At 48.6% G+C, this 12,457-nt stretch overlaps 1 protein-coding gene across 9 annotated transcripts in view; it reads right to left on the bottom strand.

The window, feature by feature from the left end:
- Smoc1 (SPARC related modular calcium binding 1) overlaps positions 1-12,457 on the bottom strand; it is a 199,034-nt gene that overhangs the window by 47,157 nt on the left and 139,420 nt on the right. For 6 of the 9 annotated variants that reach the window (XM_087553282.1, XM_087553284.1, XM_087553281.1 and 3 more), the window contains 3 exon segments: positions 7,735-7,927; positions 7,123-7,205; positions 5,128-5,233 (listed from right to left, as the gene is read on the bottom strand). In XM_087553282.1, the coding sequence (XP_087409408.1) occupies positions 5,128-5,233; positions 7,123-7,205; positions 7,735-7,927 (382 nt within the window). 9 annotated transcript variants of the gene reach the window in all.

The raw sequence follows: 12,457 nt of genomic DNA, 5'->3' as shown, positions 1-12,457 counted from the left end.
CCTCTTGGCTCTCCTCTGCCACCCTCTCTGTTCCCCCCCATCAGGCTCTTTCAATGTGGAGCAGCCCTGACTTCCCACGGCTAGCCTGCACACCCTGCCAGCTGCCAGCCCATGGCAGAAGGCTGGGTTAAGCACAAGATACTGTATCTCAGGAGAGGCCTTCTGAGACCCTTCCAAGCCCCCAACCCACAGGCTACACTGTGGGACTAGGGTGCCTCTCTGCCAACCCCTCCCTTCCATCCCAGCTACCAGGAGGCTCTGATTTTGAACCTCTTTGATCTCCAGAAGTCCCCTTAAGTAACAAAGCTTCAGCTGTGCCTCAACGCTGCATGATGGTAGGGCCATACTTGGGACCCAACACCTTACTAGAACAAACACCAAGAAGCTTTATACTTCTGATCTCTCCACAAGTCCTGGGATAGCCAGAGCAACACTGAGCAAGAGACCTCTGTGAACTGAGCAGTTCTAAGGTTCCCCCTGCAGGGGAGTGCTAGATAGGGGTGAGGCAGATTTTCCAGGAGCCTCTCAGTTCATCTAGACTCCCTGTCACTGAAGACTCTGCCATTTATACCCTTACCTCAAAGTCATACCCCACTGGCCCTTCCAGCTCACACAACTTTCCCAAAGTATCCTTTTACATTTTCCTTTTTTACACTCATTCTCTTACTTGTGTGTGTGTGTGTGCGTGTGTGTGTGTGTGTGTGCGTGTGCGTGTGTGTGTGAATCTTTGTGTGGGAGTGCACATGCCATAGTACACATGTGGACGTCTGAAGACAAGCTACGGGAGTCAGTTCTCTCCTTCCACCATATAGGTTCTCGGGTACCCAGTCTCGATGGCCAGCATCTTCACTCAAATTTCCATCTTGGCATCTCTCCGGTGTCTATAAGGACCCTTTCATGGGCAAAGTTCTTCTAAAAGAACTACCTGGGTAGGTAGAATGCCCAAGTTTACTCAGATGTTGTGTGGAATGCCACCCACCCAAAGGTACCTCATTCTATATTCAGGATATACTGAGTGGCTCTGCCTTTAGGCTATTTTAGTAGCTTCTGCCTTGAGGAATAGGGAAACCCACTAGAACCAGGTCCCTCCCTGAACAGACATGCTCAGCCTTCTCCCAGTGTTAGGGGTGGTGAAGGCCATACTCCTGCACCACTCTCAGTTTTGATTCTGTGGCCTTGGCGCTGGCAGGTTTTGGCTGTAACACATCGCTGGAGAGCCAAGCCCATTTACCACAACCTGCTTTGGCCAAGACCTGGAGCCCAGTTCTGCTGTCCTAAGCAGTTTTAGAGAAGGTAAGGAGGGCTGGCCAGGAGGCCTGAGCCAATCCAAGCAGACCGACTGAGCCCCATCTGGAGCTGGGTCCAAGCCCCACCAGCTGTGCGGGTGAAGATGGGAAATGCCAAGTCAGCCACATTCCAGACTCTTCCTTGCAAAGCCATCAACAGACAACTGCACTCTACCAGGAGGATGAGGGCCACTCCACTGTCAGTCTCTCCTTAGGAAGCATGTGAATGACCAGAAGGCTCACACAGACAAAACTGGTTCTTTCAAGAGGACCCTACCAAGATAGATAGATAGATAGATAGATAGATAGATAGATAGATAGATAGATAGATAGATAGATAGATAGATAGATAGATAGATAGCCAGCCTTCCTTTTAGACTGAGGGTCTAATAGATGGGTGGATGACTGCTCCATAGAAAAATGCCTTCCAGAGTCCTGTTGGGGGCAACCAAGGACATTAGCCAATCATCCAGCAAAGGTTCAGTGAGGAAGGCTGTCATCTAAAGATGCTTATGGTGCCCCTGCCCATGTACCAGCCGCAGATGCTTCTACAGATGCCCAACTCTACATTGTCTAGGTTTAGAATTGAGAAGCTCTGGTTTTGGCCAGGATCAGGCTCAGAGGTCATAGAGGGAAGCTGGAGCCTACCTCTCTACCTCTTCCTGCATTTACCCAGTCTTGAGAATCTCGTAATTTCATGTGGAATGCTTCAGTAAATCACTCCCTCTCTACCCAGTTGTGTGCCCATCACCCTCTTGCTGACAACTGCTCTCCCCTGGTTTTTGTATCATGATGCCATCAGGATGATCATTCAAAAGCGCTCTCAATCACTGTGGTCCCCGATGCCTCTGTCATGACTCGACACAACTCTGTCCAGCTCTGCAGCTACATCTTCGACTTGTCCACACCACAGCCCAGGCCGACTCATGCCACTTCCTGCCGCTTCTCCCATATGCCCCACCTGGCCCCACTCTGTTCACCTCCCATTGTCCATGTGCTCCTTGATGAAATGCCCTCATTCCTGGTACAATGTGGTCAGCCACTCCCCCTGTGAAGGTGAAAATGTCACCTCTTATTGTCAGCTCCCATGTGGCCCTCCCACCCTGAGTCCTGGAAGCTCTTACCAGCCTCTAGGATCACATTGGCTTTATGGTTGTCTCCTGAGTATATACCTCTCCTCCATGCGAGGACTATGTCCTTTTCTTTAGGTATCCCCCAAAAGGAGCATAGAACTTATACCAAGTCATTGCAAAGTCACATGTGATAATCACCACATCTGACAAGTGGTAGGTTGGGGGAGGGGATAATCAATCGTATCCGCTGATATCCAGGTTTGATTGCTAAACCCTGAGAAGGAAAGGTTGAATGTAGCTTCTTTAACCTCATACCTGAAACCCAAGCTCTCAATTCCAAAGCCAAGTCCAACACCCAGGAACTCTGGGTTTCCTGACTCTCTTCATCAGCCCTATTCCAGCAAAGCTACCGGGTCACCTGCAGCCATGTCCCTCCCACACCTACCTCTCCTCCCCCTACCCCTGTTCCTCCATCACAGAAGAAGAGTGGTTGGCCAGCGTCTGTCTATACAGGATCCCAAGTCAATCAGACCCAGGCAGAGCCCTTTAGAGACCTACTCATAAAAGAGTCACAGTGAAGTCCCCAGTTCAACCCGGCCTCATATTGCAAGAGTCACTGTACTCTCTGACCAGGCTCTGTCTACCTTACCCAGTGCCCTCTGGCTATGCGTTCATTGACACACATCGGATGTCAACTATGGGATCTAAATTCTAGGACTACATCAGGGGAGGACCTCGGAGAAGGTAATCTGTCACTATACCAGACAGTCACATGAAAGGGGGAATGACATTCGAGACTGAAGGGACAGGAGGTGTAAGGGTCCCAGGACAGCTAGAGTAACCTGTGGAAGGAAGCTGGAAGGGCTATGCCTGGAACATGATGGTGGGAGGGAAAACTTGAAGAGCAAGAAACCAGCGGGATCTTCCTGAGGGTCACGCGTACATGCCTGGGCTTCTGCTTAGCACAAGGGGAAGATCCAGGAGAACCCAGGAAGGCTGGCAGCCCTGGTCCCTCCCCATGGTGTCCCCACTTTCTCTCCTCCTTCACTCTTGCCTGACTTCTAAACTATTTCATGGTCTACCTTGTCTTCTTGTTGATTAAAAGTCCAGTCGCGGGTTGGGGATTTAGCTCAGTGGTAGAGCACTTGCCTAGCAAGCAAAAGGCCCTGGGTTTGGTCCCCAGCTCCGAAAAAAAAAAAAAAAAAGTCCAGCCACTGGGTAATACAAGTACCCAAAATAGTCCAAACCTTTCATTTCTATCAAAACTAAGTGTGGTTATTTTAAGCTAATATGAGCTTAAAATAAAAACCATGCTTTGGGGAGTGTTTTTTAAAAATTTCCCCAATCCTAAATTATACCTGAAAAAGGAGTTTTTTTTTCAAGTCTTTCCCTAAGGATACATCAGTATGAAAGACATTATGCATTTTCTAGGTTTTATTGCCTGTAAAAATCTCTTTGTCCTGTGTCATGAGGACACCAATCCTAACTTCTCCTGGTGACAGGGCCTGTCTCTGATCCCCTTTCTGGAGCCAAGACCACACAGTCCTGGGGTCCGTGGCCCCTGTGGAAACCAGGGTTAGGGTGCTGATGTCTCAACAGGGCTGAGGGAGAACTTGCAGCTGGGACCCCTGAGCTGTAGGTGGGCGTACCCAGACCTGAGATTCCCTGCCCAGGCCACCTCCATTGTTTATGTTGCTCTCCTGTTTCTAAACAACCTAAAAACATTAGTTCCCCCTTCTGAATTCTAAGATCCCCATGGATGCCTGAAAATGCTGATGATACAGAACTCTCAATACACTGTTTCCCAATATGCATGCCTATGAGGTGATGCTTGATTTATAAAGGAAGAACACATATACATTAAGCAGCGAAGATTAGCAGCAATAACTAATAAGAAGATCGTTAAACGAAATGCTGCAATAAAGGTTATTCTAAGCTTATTAATTGTTTTCTTTCTAGAATTCTCCAATTCGGTTTCTTTGGACTGTAGTTGGCTGTGAACAACTGAAATCATGAGAAGCGAAATGGAGGACAAAGAGGGGCAACAGCACTTCATGCCTGGGTTTTCGTCAGCCAGCAGCTCTTGGAAGTGCACACCTACGGGCACGCGGTAGCTCACATTCATAATGCTCACTCTTTTCTTCCTGGCAGCCGAGGTGCAGCGCCTCTGTTGTCAGATGCTGGGCCGCTGAGCACTGTGGGAACCCTCAAAGCAGCTCTCACCCATGGCCTGTCAGACTCTGTCTTCCTCAGATTTTGAGTTGTGCTCCCCTAGATGGGGATCTGGCTTATGTGCCCAGAGAAGAGGAAACAGAGCCATGGTCAGAAGCTAACCTGTAAGCTCATAGGACCCTGGAGTGCTCAGACAAAAGATCTTAAAGAAATATAGCTAGTGTGCCATTCTTCTCCCTTTCCTTTATTTTAAAATTCTTGTCTATGTAAGAACCCTGAATATTTAAGCTCTGTCCTCCTAACAGGATTTTAAAAGCGTGACACTGTACCATACACCCTCTGGATGACAACTTAACCATCTTGATTGGCTGATGTATGATGCTTATTGACTGAAATGTCCCTGCTTCTCAAGGTGTGGTTGCACACACCTGTAATCCCAGGACTCAGAAAGCAGAGGCAGGAGGATCAACAGGATCATGGACATTCAAGGCTACACATGCTCCAGAGAAAAGCAACCTTCTCTTCTAGCGCCCTCTTAGTATCTGAAGAATCCAGGGCCACACAATACTACACCCAAGTCCCGCTCACATTCTCACCTCCCACCTCCAGTGGGCGCTGCTGAGTTAATGGCCTGAACCATGTCTGTGGTGAGGGCATCCAGCAGGCTGGTGATAAATTCCATCTTCTTCCCTTCAGGACAGCCTAAAAGACAAGAGGAGATTTGAAGGCAGAATGTAGGTAACTTACCAAGGTAGCATCTTCCTCAGCTACCAGCCCCTCAGGGTCTTTGTCCAGCCAAAGACTGGGGACGTGTTCAGTGTTCAAATGACCTCCATAAGCCTCCATTGTCCTCTATGCATAGTCCACACAGAAGCACCAGACCAAAGGGCAATACAGCTTTCAGCCTTCTTCCTTTCCACAGAGTTCTGCTGAGAACCAGCACAGGAACTACATAAATACCAGGACAACAGGCAGTGCCCTTAGCCTCACAGAGTTCCCCATAATATGCTGGACCAGCGTACTCAAGACAATAAACAGACAGGCACTGTCCTGCTCTAGGGGCAAGAACTGGATGTTGAGGAAGCACAAGGGAGGGAGAGAATCAGTGATTTAAGCGAACATATCAAAACCTTCCTCTTCTTGCCCCTTTTAATCCATGTGAGACGGTAACTGTAGACCCCTCCGTGAATACCCACCAGTTCCTAGTCTTGTTTCACCATTTCAACAAAAGCCCATTTCACAGGTTAACCCTCTCACAGGTGTCCCTGTCCCAGATCCATGCCACAAAGAGAAGCATTGCTGGGGAAACCCTGCCCTACCACTGCAGAGATGGGAACCCACTCACCTTCATCAAAGGGCTTTGAGCACAGCTGCAGCCCCACCCCCGCCCCTGCAACAACTTGGCCCTTCTCTCTCTAACCCTCCAGGTCTCAAATTAAACATGACTTCTCAGAGCAGTGGACTCAGTAGGATCTTGCTGTCCTTTCCACAGCGCCCCACTCTTCTCTGGAGGGAACCTGCCCTGAATTTGTATGTGTAGGCCTTCCTCTATCGGCATATGACTTGTGTACCTCATGTCTTTGAGGACTAGCTCAAACCAGGTCTGGCATGAGGTAGAATGGCTATTCCCATGTGTCCAGGGGTGGCTGGAAGAAGGCACCCTGGACACCCGCCTTGAATTTTGTGACACTGTGACTTCTACTAACCTTACACGGAAAGTCCCGGACTTTCAGGACTCCCTGCTCTCCGTTCTCACTTTGGAGTCCTGATGGGTACTAGGAAGATGGCACCAGTTCCCATCAGGACAGACCTAACCTTGTTCTGAGTAAAGATGTCTATCAATCACGAGCTTAGCTCCCACCTACATAGAGGCCTGGGGGTGTTTTCTCCAACCATGCTCTTCTGTGTGGGTGCAGGTCTAAGACAGGGTCACCTGTGAGAAGACTTCCCTGTGCTTGAGCTTTTTCTAGAATGGTGCACAAAGAAGGGGAACTTAAGAGGATTTACAGAGGGGAGGGGAGTCCACAGTCCACATACCCTGCATTTAGAATTCTTACTGAGACTTGGAGTTCCCTACAAATAAGGAAAAATCCAGCCCAATTGCAATTCCAGGGTCCTGGGCTATTGTCAGTACGTCTCATGTCACCCCTTAGTGCCCACCCGTGTCACCAAGGGTCATCATCATATAAGCAATCCACAGAACAGGTGGCAGACACCAGACTGGCCCCTCGGGGAAGCCACTCCACATAAGCTATCTTTGCTTTACAGCCTCCAAAATGCCTCCCCCACTTCACTGACTTGGAAAATGACCGTGACACTCCATCAACAGAGTTCTAAGTCCCTGACTACATTCTTAAGACAAGGAAGAAAGAGCGAGGGAAGAGAGCAGTGTTTCAAGGGCGCAGAACTGACTCTGAATGTAGATTCCAGTTTTCAGGTCTGCGCTGTTATGGTGAGCCTTCCCAGCATGCCTTGCTCTGTGCTGCTGATCAAAAAGACAGATGCAGAGGAGAGAGTAGCCTCTGCACAGTGAGGGGATGAGAAGCCCAAAGAAGTGAAGGTGCCAGGCCAGGCAAGGCTGTGTCTCCTACCTGGTAACTCCCTGTCCTTGAAAGGGTCATCCACCTCTACACTCTTGGCTCTGGCGTCACTCTCACAACTTGGCATCACATAGCTTAGGGGAGAGACAGAGAAGTGAAGGGTTTTAATGGGGTTAGCAACTGAGTCTTCTTCAGCCATTACTGCCCACCCAGTAATAACTGTGTCGTCTCTAAGCCTAGAGCACTTGGGAAGGAAAATAAAACGGTCCCTGAACTGTCCGGAAGCTACAAGACAATCCAGGATAAATGCTCCCATTGAGACACATTCAGGCATGTCATTTTAGCCACGCAAGCGTGATAACAATGCCATCTCCAATCTGCACATGGATATTTTTTGGTCACTTTTTATGGTCCAGGGTGGTACATAAGCTTTTCATCAGGGAACTGGAGTTGAGAGAGATTAAGTAGCTTTCTAAAGTTCACAAACGAGTGGTCAGAATCCAGGTCCCCAAGCACTTCTGATAAACCCTCATCTGCTTTGGAAAGGAGTCTTCAGTCTCCCATGACTTGATTCTGTGAGAAGTAGGGCAGAGAAGACAATAAAGGCACAATAACCAGAAGCTGGCTGGTCCCTGTGTCTCGGGATGCTCTGTGCAGACTTACCGTGTGGAAGTCCCCGGCAATGGGCGTCCTGTGTCCACTAGGACACACCAGCAGTAGCCCGTGGATTGGTGGCATTGCACCGGCTTATAGAGCCCACCAGGAGCACACTCGGGGATCACAATGCCCTCTCGAGGATTCTGCCGGGCCTCTTCCAGGGCGCTCTGTCTCTCCTGGTCACAAGAATGGACTTTCTCTGTAAGAGAAGATGCAGCTTCTGGTGCCAATTACTTTTCCTGTCCGGAATCCATAATAAAGAGCCAGGACCGGGTCTGCCCCCAAAGAACCAATGAATCATGCCAGACACACATGACTTGCATGCTGCCAAGGTGAAAGCCCCAGGGGGGGCAACCGGAGCCTCTCTATGGCTGTCTATACGCCAGACTCAATAGCACTTTCACCACAGAGGCTGTGTGGAACAACAAGTCGGCCAGGGCATCAGGGTACTCAGAGCTGGAATGTTCCTCCAGTTTTAGACCTGCCAATGAGTGGGCTACAGGCTTCAGGGAAGGCAGTAGCCAGACTGCCCTGCGTGTGGATGTGGGATGCCTATGCAAGGGCACACTCCCTAGTCTGGGCATGGTGGGATAGAACCACAGACCACCACCCTGTACACCATACCCTGAATGAAAGAGAAGCAAGAGAGCCCTGACTGCTTTCACTCTCTAACATAGGGAGACAGATACAGCTAGTGGGCTTGAATCCATTATACCCTGATGCCCCCATTAGGAACAGAAACAAGGGAGGCAGAAAGGTGTCTGGAGTTGGTAGCTTCGGGAACAAGTGAACATATCCAAGTAGCCAAACCAACTCTCTCCAGAGCCAGGCCGAGCAGTGGCTGGGGCCCTATGCCAGGTGTACCCACTCACGAAAGCCCTACACCTATTGGACTCTTTCCTGGAAAACCCTGCCCAGTAAACCACACTGTCTTCTCTTCCTGATTTTTTCCCTTTGTTTTGCTACAGGCTTTATTTGGGGGGTAGGGGATATTATTGTTTTAATTTTTTTGTTTAACTGTTTTAAAAATAGTAATAATAATGTGTGGTGTTTGCTTCCTTAGCGCAGATGACGTTTTAAAAAGAAAATCTGTACAGCCCATATGGCCCCTAAGGTCAACCCCTCTACCTTCCTCAGATCTTGGCAGGCAAACACCAATACAACTTCAAGGGGATTGCACCAGGGGCTTGGGACGGATCTCTCAGATCCAGTTTGGTAGCCTCGACACCCTCCCTCCCCCGCCCCCATATTTCATGCCATGAAAGAGCTGACAAAGAAACAAAAGGAGAGGAAAGCAGTTTTTCTGGCACCACGCTCGCTCGTGTAACGACCTCTGACAGGGGCTTTAAATTAAGACCCTCTAGGCCAGCCTCGCCAGCCATAAATCAGACTACTGCACAAGGGGAAGAGGAGAAACACCTCCCCCTCTTCCAGGGCAGCCGGATGGTGAACCTAACTTCACACCACAGTGGGCCTGAGGACTGGGGAAGCTGGAGCAGGAGTTGGGCTGAAAGAAAAGCTTGAGTCCTGTGGCTAGATTTCTGGAAATCCTTCAGTTCCTATGACCACCTATGGAGAGTTAAATCATAAAGACAATGAAGCCCCCAAATCTAAAAAGAAAGGCAGTTTAGCATGGCATTAAATAGAAGACTAAATATAGGATCTGTCACTTTAATATCTGCTCTGAAAGTCTACTGTCCTGTAAGGAGAATACTGAAATGACAGAACATCTGGGCTGGCGAGATGGGTGGCTTCCACAGGTGAAGTGTCTGCCACAGAAACGAGAGGACCTCAGGTCAGACTCCCCAGCATACAGAGAAAGTCTGCTATGGGCACCACAATTCCATAACCTCACCAACTGGATCCCTGCAGCTCACCGGCCGGCCATCCCTGATGAGCTCCACATTCAGTGAGAAACAGTGTCTCAAAATAATCATAATAATAACAACAGCAACAATAATGCAGAGTAATTCAGAACACCCCCACATGAACATGTACACACACACACACACACACACACACACACACACACACACACACAGCACCAACCATTTGTGAAAAGTATACAGTTTGTCTTCCAGAAAGAAGAAATATCTCTTCAAAAGGATTTTGAGGATCAAAATGATAAGAGCCTACATTCTTGGGCAGAGAGTAGGGAGTGGGGGAAGAGTATGGTGGGAATTAAAGAGATAAAATAGGCAATGACAAAAACATGCATGAAAATGCCATGGGGACGTTCTTTACTGTGTGTGCTGCTATAAAATTGTGTTTTGATAAGTAAAAGTAATTATCAATGTAAAAAAAAAAGAGCCTATGTTCTTGGGGGAAATGCAGCAGGCAGCAGGAGGGCTTTGCCTATCTAACCTCTCAGCCCACCTACCCTGGAATCTATGATGATCGCCACTTTGTAAACAAGAAAAAGAAATTCTGGACAGGGTGGATTTTTCTTAGGTTCACCCAGGGGGAACTGAAGCTCCACTGGAAGACTTGGGACAATTCAGCCCACCTTGCTAACCTCTGGACATCTGCTCTTCAGTGAGAACGAGTTTGTTTTTACAGTGGGTTCCTTTGAGACCCCTAACAGACTCTCTAAGATCTGCATTCAAGAGCAAATGTGTTCACACCCACAGCTCCTTCTGACTGAGCATCCCCTCTCAGCCTACGCACGTGAAGCTTGGACCTCAGGGTCTATATCTCTTTGTCTTGGAACTAGAAAACCAAAAACCAAATTTGTAGTTTATTCATCTATACGAAGAACAGGAATACCAAACTTTTATTTGAGTACTTACAAAATGACAGACTTGATGATGGGCCTTCTACTTATATTAACTCAGTTCACACTATCTCCAACCTCTGAAGACATGTATTAACATCAGGAACGCAGACTAGATAGATAATTAGATCTAGATCATGAATTAGGGATCTGAGGCTATGGCTCAGCCAATACAGTGCTTATCTGGCCAGGAGCCCTGGGTTTGATCCCCCGCACTGCATAAACCAGGTGTGGTGGTGCACATCTGCATCCCATCACTCAAGAAATGAAGACACGAAGATCAGAAGACAAGCCTAGGTTACACTAAGCACTATCTAATAAGAGAGAAAGAGAGAGGGGACGTGGGGGAGGAAGAGAGGGAGGGAAAGAGGGAGGGGGAGAGGAAGAGAAAGGAAAGGAAGATGGGGAGGGAGGCAGGGAGGGAGGGAGGGAGAGAGGGAAGGGAGGGAGGGAGGGAGGGAGGGAGGAAGGAAGGAAGGAAGGAAGGAAGGAAGGAAGGAAGGAAGGAAGGAAATCACAGCTAGGAGGAGGCAGAGGTGGGACCCCAGCCCACCCACGTTCTTTACCTCTCTGCAGTAGCATCTTTCATTGCTATAGGCTGATCCAAGCTTTATTTTATCCTATACTTTCCTTATACTTAACAGTGCATGATCCCAGAAGAGTCTCCAATGCCCGTGTCTCTATGTCCTGTGTTGGCTAGTCCACATGGACTCCAACTGGTTTTAACCCACCAGAGAACAGTGTGGTGAGGCTGGAGAAGAAGCCCAGGCCTTCAGAGGACATGGAGCTTCTGCTTTCACTTCCAATGAGCCCTAAGAGTGCCACATAGAGTGTTCTTATATATTCTCTACCCTGCCGAAGGAGCAGAGGGAAAGGCTTGGTCTGCTAGCAACAGGACACAGGTCACCTTGTATGTTCCAGTTCCCACCTGCCCTCTACTCGGATGAACCCCAGAGCCAATTCATGTAAAACTAGTGAGACAGTCATTCTAACGGAACTGGCAAGAATAAATTATTTTTCTGATACACTAGGATTTTGGGCTAGCTCGTTATATAGTATGTTGTTATATAACAGTATCTAGCTAGAGCTGTTGAGCTCTTTGTCACTTTAAGCCAAGGGGACTCTTGTAGCCCCTGCCAGCTCACCAGTCAGCACCCCCGTGTGTCATACAAACACTGATGGGTAAGTTCCAGGGAATGGAGACTCACCTATCTGAGGATCCAGAAGCCAGTCCCGCCTTGGAGCTACTGTGGACCCCTGTCAGCCACCTCCCAGATAGGTCTCACCATCCACTTCTCCAGGTTTTCTCAGGCTGGCTTACCTAGTGCAAGTTGGATTGATTTCGAGGGTCTTTTTAACTACACTAAGTCACAAAGCAAGGAGCTCTGCTGGGGTAGATACACGTCACTCCAAAACACTTCATCTCTGCTTAGGAAAATGCATGAAACAGAAATGAGATAGAAAGGTATGGCCCAGTAATTGTGAGCACCGGCCAGGGCTACCTAGATATGTCTGAAAGACATAACCCACACCATAGGAGAGCAAGCACAAGGATAGATAACTGTACCCAATTGTACACTTCCACATATGTCCTTCCAACCTTCCCAAAATGGCACCAAGTAGTGAGAGCTTAGTCAGTCTCCACTTGGCAAAGAAACCCCTGGCTTAAAGAAGAAACCCAACAGAAAAGCATCTCAAGTTGAGAACACACAAAGTCCTGGCCTAGCCACCAGAAGACACATAGTGTATGTTTCCCCAGTCACATGTGGCATGCCAGGGAAGAGGATGGGACCAGGGCAGGCCTGAGCAAGGCTGGAGGCAGGGCTGGGAAGGCCAGGTTGAATGAGATGAACATAAACCCTGTCTGTAGGGCCCAGAGCCCAGGTCTTTATGTGTCAGCCAAAATAGAATCAGCGCAGAGGACATCTCTGTCTGCTCGGACTGGCTCAAGCTCTG

Source organism: Rattus norvegicus, chromosome 6 (assembly GCF_021556685.1).
Source record: "Rattus norvegicus strain SHRSP/BbbUtx chromosome 6, alternate assembly SHRSP_T2T, whole genome shotgun sequence".
Taxonomy (NCBI): domain Eukaryota; kingdom Metazoa; phylum Chordata; class Mammalia; order Rodentia; family Muridae; genus Rattus; species Rattus norvegicus.
Note: the sequence above shows the minus strand (reverse complement) of the source record. Positions and strands in the feature narration are given on the sequence as shown.